Here is a 25,345-nt window from a genome sequence, read left to right as displayed (position 1 = left end):
GGTCCTTAAATGGATTGCAGGCTGGCTGTAAGGCAGGAGAAGCTGCAATTGATGGTTAATTTTCAGACTCTGTAAAGAAGTGGGGTCTCACAAAAATCAGTACTGGGACCACTGTTATTTCTGATTTCTTAAATGACAAAGGGATACAGCATATGATGTCAAAATTTGCAGATAAAATCAAGAGTGGATGAGGAGTTAATGATCAATGCCAATGCACTGCTTTTCTGGGATGACTTAGAGAGGCCTCAGGGGTGGTCAGAAAACTGCAGCTATGCCTTAATGTAGAAAAATGCAAGGCTTTAAATGTGGGAAATAGCCAAAACAAAGTAATTTATACATTGTGGGGAGTGAGTTTAATTGAAAATAGGAGAAGCAGAAAAGGATCTGAGAGTACAGGTGGACATGAAGTTTTCCATGTAGTGTAGACAGGTGGCAAGGAAGACCCTGGTGTCCTATTGATGATTTATCAAACAATTGCTTGTAGAGATAGAGTGGTCATAATCCCAGTGTATAAGGCAATGTTAAGACTGAATTTGTGTACTGTGTCAAAGTGTAGAGACTACACCTAAAATATATCAAGCTTCCTGAAAGGGTCCAAAGATGGGCAAAATTTTTTGAGATCAGCAAAAGGACATCTATATGAGGAAAGACTTTGAATATGTGGGCTACTGAGCTTGATAAATGAACAATTCTCACAACTTTATACTCCTCAATTTGATAAATTGAGGAGTATAAAGTTGTGAGAGGAGACCGTAATGAGTAAAAATTTTACTGTTATAAATGAATCCAGCACTAGGGGCCACAAATTCAAATTACAACAGAGGAGGTTTAGACCAGACTGCAGAAAGTTTTCTTTTAACCAGCAAGTTTGAAAATTACTGGAATAAGTTTCCTCCATTGGTAATCGAGGCTGACAGCATGGAGACATTGAAAGGTCAGCTGGATACCTACCTATGTTAGGATGGAATCACATAGATAGTTCATTTATTTTATTTTATATTATTTGTTATTTTTTTGGCTGGTGCAGCAAAAGTCACTACATGGTTAATACTTATACTAAATGAATCCTTACCTTTCAGGAATTGGCTCAGATCTTCAAGCTGTGGAATGTTATCTTCCCTGTAAGAAAATTAAGGAGGAAAATGTTAAATGGTGTATTGCTGCTTCCATACTGAATAAAAATCTATACATGTGGCATTTATTGTTAAAAATTTGATTTACTTACCGATACCCACTGAATTTGATAAGAAGATTAAAGTTTTCCAAGAATTCCCTACAGGCATGAGTAGGATAAAGTTTTCTTAGCTGATTAAAAACAATTCCCCTGCAAAAGCATAAAATGTTTGCCTCTTACTGATACTATTTTCTGGTAGAAATGTAACCACAAAGTGGTAAAGATTCAATAATGCACTGAGAAAAAGATATCAAGTAAGTTCTTGCATATTTAAGTTCATACAAAAAAACACACTGCACTTCATGTGTAATTAACAAAATGATTACTTTCTTGATCTATATAATACAGGAAACAAAATTTCCCACACCCAATACACTAAAATAATTTCACTTGAAGTACAGCATTTTTTTTTTTAGATAATTATCTAAAATTAAGGAATCATATGGCATGGTCTTTGTAGCCGAGTGGTCAAACACCAGGGTGCAGAAGTACACATGCTTTGAGTGACTGGTGTTCAAGCCCATGACTTTTTTTTTTTTTTTATTTATTTATGAGAACCCCAAACACGAGAGGTATTAGAACCTATAGTACTTAGTACCGTGCTTGGGTTGGAGGTTGAGAAGACAAAAGAAGATATTTGTTGATATTGGATTTGAACTTCTGTAGATTGTAATTTTCAGGAAATACGTATGAAGGAAGGTTGTTCCAGAAAACGGCAGTTGAATGAATAAATGAGGAAGATGAAAAGTTGGTTCTGTGGGTTTGAAGTTGGACAGTAAATGGATGTTGGCTGGTGGCGGCACGTGTTCAGACTGTTTTGAAAGAGAGAGCGGGAATTATAAAAGCCAATTCAGAAGAACAGTGCCCATGGAAGTATCTGTAGAAGAGGCATGCAGCAGAAACAGTACGTCTATGAGAAAGCGAGTGGAGAGACTCTGTTAGAGATGAATCATTAATTAACCTAACGGCGCTCTTCTGAATGGAATCAAGAAGCCTGAGAGAGGTTTTGGGGGCACCACCCCAGATGTGGGAACAATATTCCATGGCAGGGCGGACTTGCGATTTATACAGAGTGAGCAGCTGTTTGGAAGAAAAGTAACGCTGAGAGCGAAAGAGAAAACCAAGTTTTTTAGATGCAGAGGAAGCAATATTTGTAATGTGCTTGTGCCAAGAGAGATTAGAAGTCAGGGTAATCCCCAAAAGAGATATATCATTTTGCCTAGAAATCGGAGTGTCACTAAAGATAAGCATAGGAGCAGAAGAATCCTTTTTGCGAGATATAAGACAAGATTGAGTTTTAGAAGGGTTGAAATCAACTAAGTTGTCTTTGCCCCACTGGAGAATTACCTGAAGATCGGCATTTAAGGAATTGGCAGCAGATTTTCGAGAACTTGAAGCTGATTGAGCTGGACAAGGTTTCTCAAAATGGAAAGTTGAATGCAATGTGCTATCATCGGCAAAACTATGGATAGGATTTCCAGTCAATGAGGAAAAGAGTGGGGGAAAGAACTGAACCTTGGGGGAAAGAGTGGGGGAAAGAACTGACTGCTAAATATGGTGCTATTTCTCGTATTCTATGTATTTTGTGAACTCCTCTGACCATGTGGTCATCTCAGAGTATAAATTTTTTTTTTTTTTAAATATTCATTCTGCAGTTGGTGAAGCACAGACTGTAAAAAAAGACATTTCCAAAATAATCTGAAATTATAACAAAAATGAAATAAGTGACTGCATTTAGAATTTCAGGTTGCACTTAGGTTGTTAATTTGTAGAGTCTGTATATTCCTCCATAACTATTTTCCTTCATCTCTGGTAGAGATGAAACTACAAAATCTGGTACATGACAATCATGGTTATGTCACATAAACATGAAAAACCACTGAATTACACAGTATGGACAGCACAATCTGAATTAAAAATTTGCAAGAGAATATGTGAACTAAAAATGATTTAGTTCTATCTATTTGAGCATATTATCTAACAATAAAAAAGATTAAATAACAATATCTATTTAATAAAATAAATGAAATATACAAAAACAGTAAATAAAAATAAGATCAAAAGAAAAAATACAAAAGATTAAGGAGGCCAGAAAGGGAAAAAAAAACCTAGCAAAATTGTAAATACAGATTAGATAAACATTACATACCAAGTTTTTACTTCTTCTGCAGTGTACTGTACTCGTGGAATGGGTTCACCACTATAAAAAAAACTCAGATTCACTAATGTTAATTAATTAATCATGGTTAAAATATTATTTCAAAACAAAATCCTAAGAGGGCACTGACTGTCTTAGCAAGTTACAGCTGTGAATTACAAGCTCCAAAAAAAGCTTAAGTGTTTTACTGTTTTATTTACTTAACTGTCTATTTATATTGTACTTTATAAGTAGCTTTATAGTTCTAGTTATGCTCGCTATTTTTATTTTTAATTTATATTGAGTTTTTGTATGTTACTATTTAATATACATAAAAACCATTGTTTCGTTCGGATCTTGCAGCCATTGTTTTCATATAGAGTGAGTGGTAGGGAATTCAAATTTTTATTTGTGGTAAATAGGTAGCTCTAATGTAAAACTAGATAGCGTAATACGTATCACTGCATTTAGGAATCTATAAGGTAGTGTACTACTGATAATTAATTATTAATTAAATTTATTAATCTTATTAATTTTAGAGTTGGGTAGATGCCCTTGAAGGTAATAAAATGGGGGACCCATCAGGTGTTCAGCTGTCCAACTCAATGCCAGAGCTCACTCTTGTGCATCAGGTTGTTATTGTTGTTATTTGATTTTTAGGAGCATTAGCAACTAAGGCCATATTGCTCCGGGGATATGCAGTGGACATTTCCTGATCTTTCTGCATCCTCCATATTTGGTGGTCACGAGCTCGAACCCTGGTCTAATCGAGAAGCATGTGCTATGCACTTCTGCTCCTGCCCACCTGGCTCCATTGCATCAGGCAACAGAGTGGCAATCTCCAAGACAGAATGTGCTGATCCCACAAGAGTTAGTTATTGTCGGTGACTCTATTGTCAGGGAGATTGGTAATATATTGCATAAAAAGGGGTAAGGTATGTCTGCCAGGGGCAAAAGTTGATGACATTGTAGAGCAGTATCTTTTAAGGGCACAAAGGGTGATACTGTTGTACACATAGGCAATAATGATATTAAGGATAGCAGATCGGCAGATTTACTTAACAAGTACAGGTCAATGTTGGAAAAAAGTCATGAGTTAGGGTTAAATCTAAAAGTGTCTGCAATTCTGCCCAGACACGATAGGAGCGATTATGTGGTGAGAGCCTTGTCAATCAATTCAGCCCTGGAGGATTGTGCAAGGCACACGAGGTAAAATTTTTCTCAGAGTGGTCTGTGCTTGTTAACAGGAGAGACTCTTCTACAGGGATGGGATACACTTAAATAGAAGGGATGCAAGAGTAGGGATGCTATATAGATAGAAGGGATGCAAGGGATCAAAGAAACATTAGGTGGGCTGGAAAAAATGCTAGCTGTGGGGGGGGGGGAATTCACAGACTAAAAGGTTAAAAGTAGCCACAGGCAGAGGTGAAAACGATTCTTGCACTGCTTCTATTAGAGTGAGCAGTGGCCTGGAGGGTGGGGTGCTGGGGGTTTCAGGGACCTTTGGGAGGAGCCATGTAACAAATAAATACATCGGCTATGTTAGGGTAACTAAGAATAAGAATAGGTGCATGTATACTTGCATGTACAGCAATGCTAGAAGTATAGTAAGTAAATCTGATGAATATAAAGTACTGGTCAAGATATCAAAGGTGGATATCGTTTGGATATCAGAGACGTAGTGTCACACAGATATAAGGAATGCAGAATTGGAATTTGGGGAGTACAATATGTACAGAAAGGATAGACAGGACAGGAAGGAAGGAGGGGTTATATGTTAATTAAGAAAAACAAAATCAAGGGAAATGCATCAGCTGATATAGCTGGACAGTGCACTGTTCAGTCAGTTTCATGTGAAAGCAAAAATGAGTAGGAGTGTGTTATAGGCCTAAGGACTCTAATGGGTACAACGAACAATTGTACAGAGAAATAGAATGGCCCAGTAAATCAGATTGTGGTATAATGGGGGATTTTAACTTCCCAGGTATTGACTGCAACTTGTTAGTTGATCACTTACACATTAGCAAAACTTTTGTAAATTTATTAAATGATTATTTTCTGCAGCAGCATATTCGAGAGGCAACCAGAGAGTGTAATACCCTTGATCTGGTTATCAGCAGTGATTATTCGTCCATAAAAATTTGCAGATAATGGAACCACTAGGTGGCAGTGATCACATTGTACTGATGTGGGATTTACTTACAGATGGAACTACCATCAGGGATAAAGGGAAGGGTTTTGCTTCCATAAAGGTGACTAAATTCTGTACAGTGAGATCAACTGATGATGTTACCAACAGCAAATTCTAAGTGGGAAGCATTCAAGTAACTAATAGTGGAAGCTACAGGGCCTTTCATACCGATTAAGAAATATTGTTCAGGGTTTAGGCCCAAATGGAGGTAAGATGAACTAATGAGACTAGTGGCAGAGAAGAAAAATAGATGGAATGCATATAAATTATCAGGCAACACAGAAGCCTACAGCAGATATAAGCTAGTCTGTAATCAAGTCACAAAGGAGATTAGGCAAGCGAAGGCAGAGTACAAGAAATCTTTGGCAAATGATGCTAAAAAAAACAGCAAGAACTTCTTTACTTATACAAACTCTAGAAGGGGATGAATCAGATTGGCCACTTGCTATCGATGGGTCAACTGTTAATGATTCTGCTCAGATAGCTGATAATCTGAATGAGTATTTTGCATCTACATTCACACATGAGGATATTAAGAGATGAAAATGCCACCAGTTTATCAAACTGTAACAAGGTGCTTAATGATTTTGTAATAACTGAGAGCAAAGTGGAGGAGAAATTGTTGAAGTCAACAAGAAAGGCACCTCAGTAGATGGGATTTATAAAGTTATATTAAAGAAAAGTAAGTAAGCAAACCCTTAGCCATAATTATGAGTGAATTCTTGGACTCAGGGGAAGTCCCCATGTATTGGACATGTGCAAATCTATCCCCAATTCAAATGGGGGGGATCTAAGGGTGTCACGAGTGATTACAGACCAGTTAGTTTAACTTCTAGGGAAAATAATGGAGTCACTGGTTAAAGTAGCATTGCAGGATCATTTAGACCACAACAGACTCAAGGTTCTTGAGGCTGTCGCAGACATTCTTTCAGATATGCCAGAAAAGCTGTGCTTGCTACTTGGGAGTCTAAAACGCTGACGGAACTGACATTCGAGTGACATTCAAGTCAAATGAACCAATTTCGGTGAAGTCCAGATGGTCTGTGACAACCAAAGCCTCTGCTTGCACCTTCATGATAGTGGGACTGTTAGTAATCCTGGGTATAACACACATGTGCAAGCACACTTTGGGTGACCACTCAGGTGTGAACCAACATAAGCAGGGGTTGTGGTGTGGCACCCACACCACAGGGAGGAATGCCGCCCCTCTGTGTTACCAGGTGATACTAGGTGGTAGATGACTCTCATCAACTGGAGCAATACCACCACTTTGCTTATTGGAGGATTGAAGTGGTGAAACTCATGTTTAAGAGCTAAGTTCCGGTCAACCATCTTCATCTCTTCCATCCTGCAGTATGATTGATGTCTTTTGGGGTTATGATGAACACAGGCGCCTCCGTAGCCAGGTGGGAAGGAGCAGCAGTGCGTAGCACACGCTTCTTGATTAGACCGGGGTTCGAGCCCATCACCACCAAATACGGAAGATGCGGAAAGGTCAGGAAATGACCACCGCATATCCCGGAGCAATATGGCCTTAGTTGCTAATGCTCCTAAAAACCAAATAACTAACTAACTAACTAACTATGATGAACACCATGGCAAGATCCAAAAATCCTTACATTTTGAGGGTACAGCTCTAAAATGGTGTTCGCTGGCCAGCCACTAGTTAGTACACCAGACTGAACCTATTGGTAACTCTCTCTCTAGGAGGCTTCCGGATCAGGTAATGTATAATTACTGCCTCTACTCTGCCAGATAGTGACAGGAGGGAATATGATTACTGTGTTTCCGGGGGGGGGGGGCAATGTTGAGGCCACATTCATGTCAAGGATCTGGGTATATTCTTACCATGTGCATGCCCTATCCAAAAATTTCATTACTTCATACAGCATGTCCCCCCCCCCCCGCGCACTTTTACTTACTACTGAATACACCATGAATTGTCAAACTAATACAGCAAACTTATCTGTGAAAAGATCTAAACCTCCCAAACACTTCCTAGTTCATTTCACAAATATATGTGGTCTCAGTTCTAATCTCAATGATGTCCATTTCAACTCAAGTCTGCCAAACCCCATGTACTTTTTCTGATGAATCTTAGCTATCGGTTGATTCAACCACTGCTCATCTCAGTTGCTCAAAGTATTCGCTGTATGATTCCTTTCGCCTCAAAGGTTGTACTTTTGCATATGTCCATTCCGATATTCCCTGTCAGAGACTTGTTAATTTGGAATCATCTCTTTTTGATCTTCTCTAGCTTAAAATCTCTCTCCATCATTCTGTCAAATTCATCTGTTGTCTCTACTATTCTCCCAACTCCACTCATCACTTGGAGCTCTTTGACTTCCTCTCTTTGCAACTTGACTTTCTCCATTCCAACTTTCCTAACAGTGAAGTAATTTTCTTGGTGATTTTAATGTTCACAACTCCAGCTGGTTTTCGTTTTCTAGTCACACCAACCCAGCTGGTCGAGATGCTGAGGCTTTTGCATTTACTAATGACCTTGCACAGATTGTTGATTTACCTACCAGAATACCAGAACAATCCTAACCATACAGCCAACATGCTTGATCTTTTTCTCACAAACAACCCTTCTAAATACACAGTTGAAGTGAGCGGTTCTTAAGGCCTCTCAGAGCCTTTATGGAGCCTTTATCTCATGGCCATTCCCAAACTCGTGTCATTTGGCATTACAAGAATGCAAAATGGGATGACCTGCAAGATTTCTTTTCTTCTTTTCCTTGGTTGGATTATTTTAAAAACATCAGAATGACGTTTACTCAGCTAGTGTCAGAGGGCGCCTCCGTAGTCAGGTGGGGAGGAGCAGCAGTGCGTAGCACACGCTTCTTGATTAGACTGGGGTTCGAGCCCATCACCACCAAATGCGGAGGATGCGGAAAGGTCAAGGGAATAACCACCACATATTCCCGGAGCAATATGGCTTTATAACGAAACAGGCCTACGCGCTCTGGATTCATTAAGAGTTTATTACAGTTATACACAGAGCGTACAAATAAAGAAGAAATATATGAGCTTTCGGCTATATGGTAGCCTTCATCAGAATTAAAAATACATGAATGGCAGTTGGAATGAAGATGTGCACTGCCAGGTGCGTGAGACGCGAGGTTTAATTGTTTGTTGACGTCTGTGGCTGTGACGCATGATGACGTGGCCAGCGCTTGTCCAATGATAGAACTACTGACTCTGTGATCGGGTTGACTTGGCAACCACTGTTCCTGTTCAAGGATTTATCCGAAGATTTTATATTTAACGATTCCAACCAGGTACGTTTTAGGTAATGGTGGGATCTGTCTACCACCACGACATCGCGGTGTGGGTCGATGTCGTGGTGGGTTGTCCAGACATGTTCGGCGATAGCTGAGTGTTCTATATCCGCTAAACGGATCGCTCTTTTGTGCTCCGAGAGACGTTTCTCGAGTCGACGTCCAGTCTCTCCAAAGTAGCAGCTAGTGCAGTCACGGCAAGAGATGCGGTAGACCAAACCGCTCTGCAGAAGGGTGGGGACAGGTGTTTTCACGTTGGAAATGAAAGAACGCAGTTTCTTGCCTGGGAGTTGGATGCACTTTATTCCGTGCGTTCTCAGGATTCTACCGATCTGTTGTGACAGGTTGGGGTAGTATGGGATGAATGCCCTCGTGGATGGCTCGTCACTGTTGGTGTTGTAGCTGGTCGTCACGATGTCACGTGTCTGTAGATCACACCTGTCGAGGACGTCAATGGGGTAGCCACACCTCGTAAGGTCTACTTTGACCCTAGTGACCTCTTTGCGTCTTTCTCCAGCTCCGCTGATGAAAGACGCAAAGAGGTCACTAGGGTCAAAGTAGACCTTACGAGGTGTGGCTACCCCATTGACGTCCTCGACAGGTGTGATCTACAGACACGTGACATCGTGACGACCAGCTACAACACCAACAGTGACGAGCCATCCACGAGGGCATTCATCCCATACTACCCCAACCTGTCACAACAGATCGGTAGAATCCTGAGAACGCACGGAATAAAGTGCATCCAACTCCCAGGCAAGAAACTGCGTTCTTTCATTTCCAACGTGAAAACACCTGTCCCCACCCTTCTGCAGAGCGGTTTGGTCTACCGCATCTCTTGCCGTGACTGCACTAGCTGCTACTTTGGAGAGACTGGACGTCGACTCGAGAAACGTCTCTCGGAGCACAAAAGAGCGATCCGTTTAGCGGATATAGAACACTCAGCTATCGCCGAACATGTCTGGACAACCCACCACGACATCGACCCACACCGCGATGTCGTGGTGGTAGACAGATCCCACCATTACCTAAAACGTACCTGGTTGGAATCGTTAAATATAAAATCTTCGGATAAATCCTTGAACAGGAACAGTGGTTGCCAAGTCAACCCGATCACAGAGTCAGTAGTTCTATCATTGGACAAGCGCTGGCCACGTCATCATGCGTCACAGCCACAGACGTCAACAAACAATTAAACCTCGCGTCTCACGCACCTGGCAGTGCACATCTTCATTCCAACTGCCATTCATGTATTTTTAATTCTGATGAAGGCTACCATATAGCCGAAAGTTCATATATTTCTTCTTTATTTGTACGCTCTGTGTATAACTGTAATAAACTCTTATATGGCTTTAGTTGCTAATGCTCCTAAAAACCAAATAACAAACAAACAAAAAACATAGTGTCAGTGAAATTATTCTTGTAGAAATGGAATCCTTTATTCCGCACTCCAAGTTAAAATCTCGTCCTTTATCTAAACCTTGGTTTTCCAATAAATGTGCTAACGCTATTCATCAAGAGAAGAGCATTGCATATCGTAATTGGCTTGTTTCCAATTCTTCAGTTTCATTTTCTGCCTACACCAGAGCTCGCAACAATTGTAAAGCAGTTATTAATCAGTCCAAACTAGATTTTGAACAGGCTAAGAGCAGAAAACTTGCTTCTTGCCCAAATGGTAGCTGAGCATTCTGATCTCTTGCCAAAGCTATTGGCTGCAACTTTTGCCCATCTCTGTTCCCACCTCTGTCAAAACCAGATGGTTCTGTTGTCACTTTGGGCAAGGATAAAGCTGACCTGCTGGCATCCTATTTTTCTTCCAAATCATGTATTAATGATCTTGGTAAAACACCTCCCACCATTTCCAGCACACACCATTCAATGCCTCCTGTGGTCTTCCGTCAAAAGGATGTCAGAAGGATTTTGACGAATCTTGATGCTAAGAAATCTCCAGGTCCTGATGGTATTTCTATACTTGTTCTCAAAACCTGCACTCCTGAACTTACTCCTGCTCTTTGCTACCTTTTTTCACTTTCTTATTCCACAGGTGTTTTTCCTTCTGCTTAGATATTTGCTCATATCCAGTCAGTTATTAAAAAGGGTGAAAAATCACTTGCATCCAATTATCATCCCATTGCAATTACTTCTACTCTTTCTAAAGTAAATGGAGAAATCAATTAGCAAAATTCATATATATCATTGACAACACTCCATGACTTGCCCTGGCAGCCCGTCTGCACTGCTCAGGGAACTTCATATTTGACCGCACAATTACCCCCAGGTCTTTTTCACTTTCCAGTTCCCTGAGTGTAGTACCACACAGTTGATACGTTTCTCTTGGGTTATTGCTACTCATATGCAGTACTTTGCATTTGTCAATGTTAAACTTCAGTTGTCACTTCTCAGCCCATTTTCCCAACTTAGTCTGAGCAAGAGGAAGAATCCAACCCAGTTGGAGTAGCATACTGTCTTTACTGTCAACCTTTGTATCATCTGCAAACTTCGACATTAAACCTGATATTTCTTCATCAATATCATTGATAAATACTGAAAACAACAATGTACCCAACATCGAACCCTGGGAAAATCCACTAATAAGATTTGTCCACGAAGAGCAGTGTTCACTGATTACCATTCTCTGTCTTCCCCCAATCAACCATCCCTTTATCCATTGTAGCAACTTACCCTTAATGCCATACCTCTCCAATTTGTACAGCAGTCTTTCATGTGCAACAGTATCAAATTCTTTCCTGAAATCCAAGTATATGATATCAAAATTATCTTTGGCATTCAGTTCCTTTGTGACCACATCATAGTATCCAATCAAATTGGTCAGACAAGACCTCCCTTTAACAAACACCTGCTGTGTCTTAACTATTACTGTAGTCTTGTCTAGATGATCCTGCAATGCTTCTTTAACCAGTGATCCCATCATTTTCCCCAAAACACAAGTTAAACTAACAGGTCTGTAGTTACTTGTGTCACCTTATGCACACCTCCCATCCATGGGGACCTCCCCTGAGTACAAGGAAGCTCTCATAATTATGGCTAATGGTTTGCTTACTTCCTTTGCTGCCTCCTTTAATATAATTGAATAGATCCCGTCCACCCCAGGTGCCTTCCTTATGTTTAACTTCAAAAATTTCTTCTCTACTTTGCTCTCAGTTATTACAAAATCGCTTAGCTCCCTGTAAGCAAGCATTTGATAAACTTCAGGCAAACACTAACAGGGAGCTAAGTGATTTGCCAGAAGTTTATCAAACTTCTGGCACTCCCTTCATTCAATAACTCCTCATGTGTGAATGTAGATGCAAAATACTCATTCAGTTTATCAGCTACCTGAGCATGAACAAACTATTTTAAGTGGTCCAATCTGATTCATCCATTTCCTTGTAGAGTTTACATAAGTAAAGAACTCTTTGCTGTTTTTCTTTGCATCCTTTGCCAAAGATTTCTCGCAATCTGCTTTCGCCTGCCTAACCTCCTTTGTGACTTCATTACAGACTGGTTTATACCTGCCATAAGCTTTTGTGTCACCTAATACTTTATATGCATCCCATACATTCTTCTTCTCTGCCATGAGCCTTATTAATTCATCTGACATACATTTAGGCCTAGTTGGAATGAAAAGCCTAGTAGCCTCCAATATTAAGTCCCTGAAGGCTTCCCATTTGGAATTCAATGTTGGTAACATCATCATCAGTTGATCCCACTGTACAGAATTTAAAACCTGTCTGAGACCTCTGTAGTCATCTTTATGAAATCAAAAGCTGTTTCTCTTTATCGTTGAAGGTAGTTACATCTTTAAGTAATTCCCACATCAGTACATTGTGATCACTGTCACCCAGTGGTTCCTTTATCTGCAAGTTCTTAATGCACGAATAATCACTGCTGATAATCAGATCAAGTGTATTACTCCCTCTGGTTGCCTCTCAAACATGTTGCTGTAGAAAATAGTCATCCAATAAATCCACAGAAGTCTTGCTGATGTGCGAGTGACCAATCCACACGTTCCAGTCAATATCTGGAAAGTTAAAATTCCCCATTATAAGACATTCTGATTTACTAGCCCACTCTATTTCTCGGCACAATTGCTCATTACACTCATCAGATTCATTAGTCCTACAACACACACCTACTCTCATTTTTTCTTTCCCAGTGCTTTCACACCAAACAGACTCAACACTGCATTGCCCACCAAAATCAATTGGATGCACTTCCTTAGATTTTATGCATTTTTTAACTAACAGCATAACCCCTCTTCCCTTTCTGTCCTGTCTATCCTACCTGTGCACATTGTACTCCCCAAATTCCAATTCTGCACTGCTTATATCTGTGTGACACCACATCTCTGATATCCCAACATACCTGCCTTTGATGTATTGACTAGCACTTCAAGCTCATCAAATTTATTAACTATACTCCTAGCATTAGTGTACATGCAAGTATACATGCTCCTGTTCCTACTCTTAGGTACCCTAACACAGCCCATGTATTTACTTGTTCCACTACAACTCCCAGCAGTCGTGGAAATCTCCATTAACTTGCTTTCCAGGCTGCTGCTCATTCTAATAGAAGCAGTGCAAGAATAACTTTTGCCTCTGCCTGCGGCCACTGTTAACCTCTTAGTCTTTTTTCCCCCCAAGCTGGCATTTTCCGACCAACCTAACACTGCCTCGATACTTCTCCACTAATGCTGGTGTCTCCCAAGGTTCAGTTCTTTCCCTCCACTCTTTTCCTCTTGTATATTAATGACCTTCTTCCATTGACCGCAAATCCTATCCATAATTTTGCTCATGAGAGCACATTGCATTCCAATTTCCAGTTTGAGAAATTTCCCTGCTCAATCAGCTTCAACTTCTCGAATATCCACTACCAATTCCTTAAATGCCGATCTCCAGGTAATTCTCCAGTAGAGCCAAGATAACTTAGTTGATTTCAATCCTTCTAAAACTCAGTCCTGTCTTATATCTCACAAAAAGGATTCTTCTGCTCCTATGCTTATCTTTGGTGACACTTCAACTTCTAGGGAGGATGACATATCTCTTTTGGGGATTACCCTGACTTCTAATCTTTCTTGGCACAAGCAAATTACAAATATTACTTCCTCTTCATCTAAAAAACTTGGTTTTCTCTTTTGCTCTCAGCATTACTTTTCTTCCAAACAGCTGTTCACTCTGTACAAACTGCAAATATGTCCTACCATGGAATATTATATTGTATTTGCCCTTAGGCAGTTGTTGGTTAATTGGTGGAACAAACTGTCATCTGAAGTTGTGGAAGTTGATAGCTTAAATAAATTCAAGGAGGAACTGAACAAACGTTTAGAAGGAATGGATGTGTGAAATTATTATTATTATTATTTTTTTTTTTTGGCTGATGCTAAATAAGCTCATACACTTGCTTCCTTGCATCATATTGCTTCATTACTATTACTATTAATGGCATTAAGTTTCAGAAGGCAATCTCATATGATTTGCCATAATCCTTTTTACACTTGTTTCTGATAAAAAAATTAATGCCTCGAGGACCTTCATAATCACACAAGAAATGTATTACTAATAATAAATGTTACACACATAAATAATTATAAATTACTACTTACTGTTTATAACGCATTGCAAGATCTGTGAAATACTTGCGCCTCTGCCTGTAGGTATTATCTTTAAAGCCCTTTGAGATGTCATTTTATAAATGAGGTAAAAAAAAAAAAGAAATTAAATTTATTAGTGAAATTCACAAAATAGCATCAATTAGTTATTAACAATTTATAGTTAGTAGGGTCACAATTACTGAATGAATGTTAATACTTATTGATCTGTGCAATCAATTTATTTTTATATGGAAACAATTTAGATGTGTATTGAAGATAAATTTAGCTGTTTATGCCAGCTCTTAATCAGTCCACGAAAACATTGCTAATTTGGAGGGATGTCATTAATTTAATTTAAGATCACATTTCCTTCTTAGCAAAAAGAAGGGAGCTTGCCAAGACTTATCCAGGAAACTTATGCCTACCGAGTGGAGTGTGTTAAATGGAATATATGGATGATAAAACTATTTTTTGAGATTTTTTTTCCAATACTAGGTTGAGTCTTGCAGAAAACTGGTTTTTCATGAATTTACTAGCAAACTAGTAAATTTTTCTACTAGAAAAAGAAAACTGTTTTTTTATAAAAAACAAATGTAACTTCTAAAAATGAAATATATCCATAAGATGGACTGAGCTGCCACCTGCACTAATCTGAACAATCCAACCATTACCCACTTTTTTTTTTGTTGGATAGTTTTTAACCATTTGAGGGGGAGGATTTTTAACCCTTTTTATATCATTTTTATCAATTAGAAGGCAATCTCTTGGATTAAACTGGATTAAAGCCAGTTTAATCCAAGAGATCAAGGATTCCAGTAAAGATGCTGCAACGTACTGCTGAATGGGTTTTATTGTGAAGGGTGCAGATAATTCCTATCAATCCTTAAAGACTACTCAAAGCTTTTTTGTACTTATTTGTGAAGATAAGTCAATTTTAATTTAATTTACTAAGGAACAATATACCATATAGAAATCAAAAACCCACAGCCGAAACTGGTCAAGTGCAATGACATACAAGTAAGCATATTTTGAGTGAAACTGGTTCGAGCCTGCGTGACTGCTAAATATGGTGCTATTTCTTGTGTTTCTATCTTGTGAACTCCTCTGACCATGATATGGTCATCCTGGAGTATAAACAAAAAATTTATTTAAAGTTTATTTATTAATTAAATATAAAATTAGTGAAATTATTAAATGAAAATACTAGCTGCTAGACTGAAACAAAAGCAAATGTACAGATAAGATGGGCTAGTTCACTGACCTTAACTCTCATTTAGATATCGTTTTTGTATTAGTGTTTTGGCGTGTTTTGGAGCAATGTTATTTTTTCAATAGTTCTCTATAATTGTGCATTTGTATGATGAAATATAAGAAAGCAGAATGACATCAAACTAGCAGCTTTTTAGGCAGTTTGTTTTGTTTCATAAGCACAATCTGCAAATGCTTATCATCATGAAGCAATTTCCTTAAAATGTCCATAGCAAGGAACAAAATAGTCAATAGTTCATAAGGAAATGGAGTGAAAATAAGTTTACATGATTCTTTATGCTTAATTCATTAAAGTTTCATATAAATGAGACTATAAAGAATGACACTGCTTTTAATTGCATAATTAAATATATCAATTACATTATGTGTACCAATGAAACTATTAGTCTAATTTGATATCCTATATTTTGGTCATTTTATGCAAACTGTATCATAATAATAGACATTGACAAATGTAAATGAAGGTCCCTCCCCCACTGGATGTCATTTTATTAATTACCATATCGAGAGGCTAATTTCATTGCCTTTAAAGGATCATACACTGTATAAACAATCTATGGATTTCCTATATTCTCATAGTTACTTTGTTAACTAAACCCCTTTATCCATTGGTGAGCTGTGAATATTTTAACAATGGGCACGCAGTTTTCCGGACTTTCTACCCAGTAAATTTTATCGGTCACAAAAGTGACGTCATCCGCAGCTTCCACTAGAGGCGCTTCCCACACTAGCACTACAAATAGTATGATTAGAGCTTGTGACATGTTTTTCATGACTGGTATGATATCTCAAGTAAGGAAAAGATTTCGAGAGGTGGACAGATGCGGCTTATTACACTCTTAACCCTGCATATAAGTGAATGTTTAAAACGTTCCTAGGTCTATATAAAAGCGGCGCCTCCGTAGCCAGGTGGGAAGGAGCAGCAGTGCGTAGCACACGCTTCTTGATTAGACCGGGGTTCGAGCCCGTCACCACCAAATACGGAGGATGCGGAAAGGTCAGGGAATGACCACCGTATATCTCGGAGCAATATGGCCTTACTTGCTAATGCTCCTAAAAACTAAAATAACAACAACAACAACAACAATCTGTATAAAAGAAAAAAAAAAAATAAAGCTTAAAAACCTTGTCGTCATGCCTCGACATACAATGATGTTGTTGTTGTTATTTGGTTTTTAGGAGCATTAGCAACTAAGGCCATATTGCTCCGGGATATGCGGTGGCCATTCCCTGACCTTTCCGCATCCTCCGTATTTGGTGGTGACGGGCTCGAAACCCGGTCTAATCAAGAAGCGTGTGCTACGCACTGCTGCTCCTTCCCACCTGGCTACGGAGGCGCACATACAATGATAACTGGATATGACAGTGTCTGGAGTTCTAACTTTTGAGAGAATTTTTGAATAATATGATATCACAATCATGCTTCCTGAAGTTACTACTGCAGTAAGTATGATTGCAATAATAAAAATATATTATATATTATAAAATATATTATATGACAACAATTTCTTTTTACGTCTTGCATTTTCATTACATTCCATTATTAGGTTCCTCTAACAGCTGCGTATGTCACTTCAGCTACAAGGTCAGTACATCAATCAGTACTGTTTTACAGAGATATTTAGATACGTTGCACTCACAAGTATACATCTCTTACTTTAGTTACAATAAATCCGTTGTATCTTGTCTTCCAGAAATTATGAAAATTTGTGAACGATCAATAAGATATTTACAATAAAAAAGCTCTTTTATTTCTTAATCGATTTCTTTTATTTTTTATTATTTTATGAAAACCCAAACACGAGAGGTATTAGAACATATAGTACTAAGTATCATGCTTGGGTCGGAGGTTGAGAAAACAAAAGAAGATATATGTAGACTTGAATTAGACTTGAACTTCTGTAGACTGTAATTTTCAGGAAATACATATGAAGGAAGGTTGTTCCAGAAAACGGCAGTTGAATGAATAAACGAGGAAGAATAAAAGTTGGTTCTGTTAGTTTGAAGTTGGAGAGAGTAAATGGATGTTGGCTGGTGGCAGCACGTGTTCGGACTGTTTTGAAAAGGAGAGCAGGAATTATAGAAGCCAATTCAGAAGAACAGTGCCCATGGAAGTATCTGTAGAAAAGGTAGTAGTAGTAGTAGTAGTGGCATGTGATGCAAGAAAGCAAGTGTATGGAGCTTATGCAGCATCAGCCAAAAAAAAAAAAAAAAAAAAAATCACACCATTGCCTCCAAATGCCTGTCCAGTTCCTCCTTAAATTTATTCAACCTATCAACTTCCACAACGAAAGATGGCAGTTTGTTCCAGCAATTAACCACCCACTGGCTAAAGGCAAATTTCCGCACATCTATTCTGCATCTGTCTTTTCTTAATTTGAATTTATGCCCCCTTAGGTTCGTAATCTGAACAAGTGGAAAGATCGCATCAGAATTCAGCGTGCTCAACCCATTCAAGGCCTTATATACCTCAATCAGATCACCGCGTAGGTGCCTAGTCTCCAGCCACTGCATTTTGCAGAACTTAAGCCTCTCTTGGTAAGAGGATCCCTTCATTCCCCTCACCAATCTTGTTGCCCTTCTCTGTACACACTCAAGTAAATCTACATCCTTCCTAAAATGAGGCCTCCAGACCTGTACGCAGTACTCAAGGCATGGCCTGACCATTGCCTTATACAGAGGGATAATCACCTCCTTTTCCCTGCTAGCAAAATTCCTATATATCATTGACAAAACCCCATGACCTGCCCTGGCAGCCTGTCTGCATTGCTCAGAAAACTTCATATCTGACTGCACAATTACTTCCAAGTCTTTTTCATTTTCTACCACCTTAAGTGTAGTACCACACAGTTGGTACGTTTCTCTGGGGTTACTTCTACCCATATGCAGTACTTTGCATTTGTCAAGGTTAAACTTCAGTTGCCACTTCTTAGCCGATTTTCCCAAATTATCTAGATCCTGCTGCAGTAGCACACTGCCATTACTGTCATTAACAACACTGTCAACCTTTGTATCATCTGCAAACTTCGACATTAAGCCTGATATACCTTCATCAATATCACTGATAAATATACAAAACAACAGTGGACCTAACACCGTACCCTGTGGGACTCCACTAATAACATTAGTCCACGAAGAGCAGCACCCATTGATTACCACCCTCTGTCTTCTCCCACTTAACCTTAACCATCCTTTCATCCATTGTAGCAACTTACCCTTAATACCATTCTGATCCAATTTGTATAATAGTCTTCCATGCGCAACACTGTGTCAAAAGCTTTCTTGAAATCTAAATATATGATATCAAAATTATTTTTTGCATCCAGTTCCTTTGTAACCACATCATAATATCCTATCAAATTTGTCAGACAAGACTTACCCTTAACAAACCCATGCTGTGTCTGAATTATTGCTGCAGTCTTGTCTAGATGATCCCGCAATGCATCTTTAACCAGTGATTCCATTATTTTATTCGGAACAGAAGTTAAACTAACTGGTCTGTAATTACTCATGTCACCCTTCGATCCCCCTTTGTGAATTGGGGATACATTTGCACATCTCCGGTCCATGGGCACCTCCCCTGAGTCCAAGGACACTCTCATAATTATGGCTAAGGGTTTGCTTAGTTGCTTAGGTATGCAGCAGAAACAGTACGTCTACGAGGCAAAGAGTAGAGAGACTCTGTTATAGTAAAGTAAAGTGCAGCCATTATCAACCCACTGCAAGATGGAAGCCTCCTCAACAATTCATGCTGAGGGAAACGGACCATAATCTCCCAGGCTGGTCCAGGGCGGGTTGGCAGATCGACCGTATTTGGCAGTCAGGGGCTTGAACCCCGGTCTACTCAAACAGCGTGTGCTACTGCACTCCCGCTCCTGCCCACTCGGCTATGGAGGCCATCTGCTGCCTTCTAAATGGAATCTAGAAGCCTGAGAGAGGTTTTGGGGGCACCGCTCCAGATGCGGGAACAATATTCCATGGTAGCGCGGATTTGCAATTTGTACAGAGTGAACAGCTGTTTGGAAGAAAAGTAACACCGAGAGCGAAAGAGAAAACCAAGTTTTTCAGATGCAGAGGAAGCAATATTTGTAATGTGCTTGTGCCAAGAGAAATTAGAAGTCAGGATAATTCCCAAAAGAGATATATCATTTTGCCTAGAAATTTGGATGTCAGCAAAGGTAAGCATAGGAGCAGAAGCCTTTTTTGCAAGAAATAAGACAAGACTGAGTTGAGTTTTAGATGGATTGAAATCAACTAAGTTGTCTTTTCCCCTGAAGAATTACCTGGAGATTGGCATTTAAGGAATTGGTAGCAGATATTCAAGAAGTTGAAGTTGATTGAGCAGGGAAAGGGTTTTCAAAACGTACAGTGGAATATGTGCTATCATCGGCAAAACTATGGATAGGATTTCCTGTCAATGGAAGAAGGTCATTAATATACAAGAGGAAAAGAGTCGGGGGAAAGAATTGAACCTTGGAGGACACCGGCATTAGTGGAGAAGTTAGAAGACAGAGAGCCATCTACCATCACCCTCAGTGAGCGATCAGAGAGAAAACTGGATAACCAATTACAAAAAACTGTTGGCAAACCATAAGATGGAAGCTTGTTTAGAAGACCTTTACGCCAAACACAATCGAAAGCTTTTGAGATGTCAAGAGCAACTGCTTGAGTTTCACCAAACTTTTCCATTGAATTTGTCCATATATGGGTAACATAAGCCACACTATCACCAGTAGATCAACACTGACGGAATTCATACTGGCAATTGCTGATCAGATGGAAGGTTTCTAGGTAGTTTAAGAGTTGGCGGTTAATTGATTTCTCCATTACTTTAGAAAGAGTAGAAGTACTGTAATTGCAATGGGGCGATAATTAGAAGGAAGGGACTTTTCGCCCTTTTTAGGAACTGGCTGGATATGAGCAAATTTCCAAGCAGAAGAAAAAACATCTTTGGAATAAGAAAGTGAAAAAAGGCAGCAAAGAAAGGAGTAAGTTCAGAAGTGTAGGTTTTGAGAACAAGTGGAGAAATACTATCGGGACCTGGAGCTTTCTTAGCATCAAGATTCATCAAAATCCTTTTGACATCCTTTTGACGGAAGACCACAGGAGGCATTGAATGGAGCATGTTGGGAATGGTGGGAGATGTTTTACCATGATCATTAATACATGAGTTGGAAGAAAATGCGATGCATTAGCATTAGAATTAGCATTAGTAGAGGTATATGATGCAAGAAAGCAAGCTTATGCAGCATCAGCCAAAAAAAAAAAAAAAAAAAAAAACCACTCCCATTTCACCCCTTCATTCTTTCAAAATACCTGTCCATCTGAGCTTTAAACTAATTTAGGCTATCAACTTCCACAACAAGGGATTGAAGTCGGTTCCACCAACCAACTACTCACTGACTAAAAACAAATTTCCGCACATTTATCCTACATCTGTCTTTCCCCAATTTGAATTTATGAGCTCTCAGGTGATTATCCTGAGTAAGAGGAAGAATCCCATCAGCATTGAGCATACTCAAACCATTCAAGGCTTTATACACTTCTATCGGATCACCTCACCAGTGCCTAGTCTCCAGACACTGTAATTTGCAAAACTTAAGCCTTTCTTCATAAGAGCAACCTTTTGTTTCATTCACTAATCTTGTTGCCCTTCTCTGTACTCGTTCCAGCAGCTCTACATCCCTCTTGAAATGAGGCCTCCAGACCTGTATACAGTACTCTAGGTGTGGCCTGACCATTGCCTTATACAAGGGAATAATCACCTCCTTATCCATTCTAGAAAAATTCCTGTATATCATTGACAAGACACCATGAGCTACTCTTGCAGCCCATCTGCACTGCTCAGAAAACTTCATATCTGCCTACACAATTACCCCCAGGTCCTTTTCATTCTCTACCACTGTCAGTGTAGTACAACAGAGTTGATATGTTGCTCTGTGGTTACTGTTTCCCATATGTAGTACTTTACATTTGTCAATGTAAACTTCATTTGCCATCTCTCAGCCCATCTGCTCAATCTTTCCAGATCCTGTTGCAGCAGCATACCGTCAGTAGTGTCCTTAACAACCCTGCCAACATTTGTATCGTCTGCAAACTTGGACATTAAGTTTGGACATAAACCATCATCAATATCATTTATAAATACAGAAAACAACAATTGACCCAACACTGAACCCTGAGCAACTCCAATAACAACATTAGTCCATGAGGAGCAGTGTCCGTTGATTACGACTCTCTGTCTTCTCCCCCTCAACCATCCCTTTATTCATAGCAGCATTTTGCCTTCAATGCCACACTGCTCCAATTTCTGCAGCAGTCTTCCATGTGCAACAGTATCAAAAGCCTTTCTAAGATCCAAATATATAACATCAAATTTATTCCCTGCATCCAGTTCTTTTGTGACTGCATCATAGTATCCAATCAAATTGGTCAGGCAAGACTTTCCCTTAACAAAACCATGCTGTGTCCGAGCTATAACTGAAGTCTTGTCTAGATTATCCTGCAGTGCTTCTTTAACCAGTGCTTCCATTAATTTTCCTGGTAGAGAAGTTAAACTCACAGGTCTATAATTACTTGTGTCAGTCTTTGATCCTCCTTTGTGAATTGGGGTCACATTTGCACATCTCCAGTCTATGGGTACCTCCCCTAAGTGCAAAGAAGCTCTCATAATTATGGCTAAGGGTTTGCTTACTTCCTTTGCTGCCTCCTTTAATATAACTGGATAGATCCCATCCACCCCGGGTGTCTTTTTTATGTTTATCCTCAACAATTTCTCCTCCACTTTCCTCTCATTTATTACAAAATCATCTAGCTCAATGCCAGAGTTTACTTCACCTCAGGCATTTCCCTTCCTGAATAACTCCTCATGCGTGAATGTAGATGCGAAATACTTGTTTAGTTTGTTAGCCACCTGAGCAGGATCCTCAACTGTTGAACCATCAATATACAGTGGACAAATCTGATTCATCCCTTTCCTTCTAGAGTTTATATAGGTAAAGAACTCTTTTCTGTTTTTGCCTTTGCCTGCCTAATCTCCTTTGTGACTTGGTTACAGACCAACTTATATCTATCATAGGCTTCCATGTCTCCCATTAATTTATATGTATCTCATGCATTTTTCTTCTCTGCCATATGTCTCATTAGTTCATCTGACATCCATTTAGGCCTAAACCTTGAACAATATTTCTTAGTTGGTATGTAAAACCTAGTAGCTTCCAAGATAAGTTCTTTGAATGCTTCCCATTTGAGTTTGCTGTTGGTAACATCATCAGTTGGTCCCACTGTATAGAATTTAAATACTGTCTCAGACCATCATAGTCGCCTTTACGAAAGCAAAATCACTTTACCCCTGATGGTAGTTACCTCTTTGAGTAAATCCCACTTCAGCACACTGTGATCACTGCCACCTAGGGGTTCCTTTATCTGCAGATTCTTAATGCATGAAGAATCAGTACTGATAATCAAATCAAGAGTATTACTCCCTCTAGTTGCCTCCCGAACATGCTGATGTAGAAAACAATCATCCAATAAATCCACAAAAGCCTTGCTAGTGTGTGAGTGACCAACCCACAAATACCAGTCAATATGTGGGAAATTAAAATCTCCCATTATAAGACTCTCTGATTTACTGGCCCACTCTATTTCCCTGTACAGTTTCTTATTATACTCATCAGAGTCATTAGGCCTATAGCACACTCCTACTCTCAATTTTGATCTCCCAATGCTTATGTCACACCAAACTGACTCAACACTGCACTGTCCAGCGATGTCGACTGGATTTACTTCCTTGCATTTTATTTGTTTCTTAACTAATAGCATAACCCCACCTCCCTTCCTATCCTTTCTGTACACATTGTACTCCCCAAATTCCAGTTCTGCATTCCTTATATCTGTGTGATACCACGTCTCTGATATCCCAACAATATCTGCCTTTGATGTTTTGAGCAATACCTCAAATTCATCAAATTTATTTACCAACTCCTAGCATTGGTGTACACGCAAATATACATGCACCTGCTCCTATTCTTAGCTACCCTAACACAACCCATGTGTTTTCTTGTACTGCAATGACTCCCAGCAGTCTCTGAAATACCCTACATCTTGTTTTCCAGGCTGCTGCTCATTCCAATAGAAGCAGTGGAAGAATCACTTACACCTCTACCAGTGGCTACTGTTAATCTATTAGTCCTTGTATCCCCCCAAGCTAGCAGTTTTCCAACCCACCTAATAGTGACTCGATAGCATCAGCAAATATTCTTGCACCTTTTCTATTTAAGCATATCCCATCCCTGTATAAGTAGTCTCTCCTGTTAACAAGTACAGACCAGGCTGAAAAAAATTCTACCCCTTGAGTCTTGCACAATCTTTCCAGGGCCAAATTGATTGACAAGGCTCTCACATCATATACTTCCTCCTATCATGTCTGGGCAGAATTGCAGACACTTTCAAATTCAACCCTAATTCACAGCTTTTTTTTTCAATAGTGACCTGTACTTGTTAAGTAATTCTGCTGGTCTCCTACTCTTAATATCGATATATTCTAAATCACAAAAATTCGTTAGAAAACCATCAACACTTTCTATACTGGAAATCAATGGAAAAGAGTCTAACAAATTCTGGACTTACTGATGATGCTCTATAAAAAACAATTTTAACAGAAAAAGAAAAATGAGACGAATTTTAAAAATTATTCTGGACGCAATATTATTTTGTGCAAAAAATAATCTTGCATTAAGAGGTTCAATGTTTGTTTGCTTGTTGTTCAAGAGCATTAGCAACTAAGGCCACATTGCTCGGGGATATGCGGTGATCATTCCCTGACCTTCCTGCATCCTCCGTATTTGGTGGTGACGGGCTCGAACCGCAGTCTAATCAAGAAGTGTGTGCTACACATTGCTGCTCCTTCCCACCTGGCTACGGAGGCACCAAGAGGTTTAAATGAGATACCCCTTGAACTAGCAGAATATATTGATGATGGTATATAAAGAACTAGCAGAACAAATTTCAAATCATTGAAAAGGAACTGTGAATTATTTATTGTATAAAAATTCAAGACAAATTTATATGTTTAATTGGAAATGAAATTTGGGCCAGTATTATTTCAAAAATCCAAGTACTTCTCCTTTTTAATTGATTGCATACTCGATTTATCACATCATGAACAAATATCCCAAAATAGTTAGATATGTGAAAATTATTGACGGAAAAATATCAATAGAAGAGTGTTTCACTGATTTTATAGAAAGTAAAGAAAAGACTGCCACTGGATTGGCGACAGAAATTCTTACCAAATTAGAAAAGGATGGACTTTGGCATTAAAAATGCAAGGATTCAAAAACAGAGTCATTATGGTGGGAAAATATAAAGGCAATACAGGCAATAATTGAAAAAAACAAAATGAATTTGCAACATTTGTGCCATGTGCAGCACATAGTCCTAATTTAGCTGGTGCACATGCAGAGTCAATAACATCTGGGATGATAAGTTTTTTTGCCATTGTTCAAAGAATATTTACCTTTTTTTTCTGGTTCCACTAGTTGCTGGGAAATTTTAATAAATACTTTGAAGATTTCACTTAAAGGACATACAGATACGAGATGGTCGTCCAAAGAACAAGCTATAAAATCTTTGTTCTTACAAATAACAAAAGTTCGTGAAGTCTTAATTAACATTGAAGATATGTCTGCAAATGTGGAAC

At 39.1% G+C, this 25,345-nt stretch overlaps 1 protein-coding gene across 1 annotated transcript in view; it reads right to left on the bottom strand.

The window, feature by feature from the left end:
• Positions 1-25,345, bottom strand: part of LOC150074982 (tryptophan 5-hydroxylase 1-like) — a 211,846-nt gene that overhangs the window by 73,179 nt on the left and 113,322 nt on the right. Inside the window, exons 5-8 of the mRNA XM_090388978.1 lie at positions 14,389-14,456; positions 3,324-3,374; positions 1,226-1,324; positions 1,073-1,119 (exon numbers count right to left, since the gene is read on the bottom strand). Coding sequence (XP_090245104.1) covers positions 1,073-1,119; positions 1,226-1,324; positions 3,324-3,374; positions 14,389-14,456 — 265 coding nt within the window. The remainder of the gene's footprint in view (positions 1-1,072; positions 1,120-1,225; positions 1,325-3,323; positions 3,375-14,388; positions 14,457-25,345) is intronic.

The sequence above is a fragment of the Mastigoproctus giganteus genome, chromosome 14 (assembly GCF_048544385.1).
Source record: "Mastigoproctus giganteus isolate SK-2022 chromosome 14, ASM4854438v1, whole genome shotgun sequence".
NCBI lineage: Eukaryota > Metazoa > Arthropoda > Arachnida > Uropygi > Thelyphonidae > Mastigoproctus > Mastigoproctus giganteus.
Note: the sequence above shows the minus strand (reverse complement) of the source record. Positions and strands in the feature narration are given on the sequence as shown.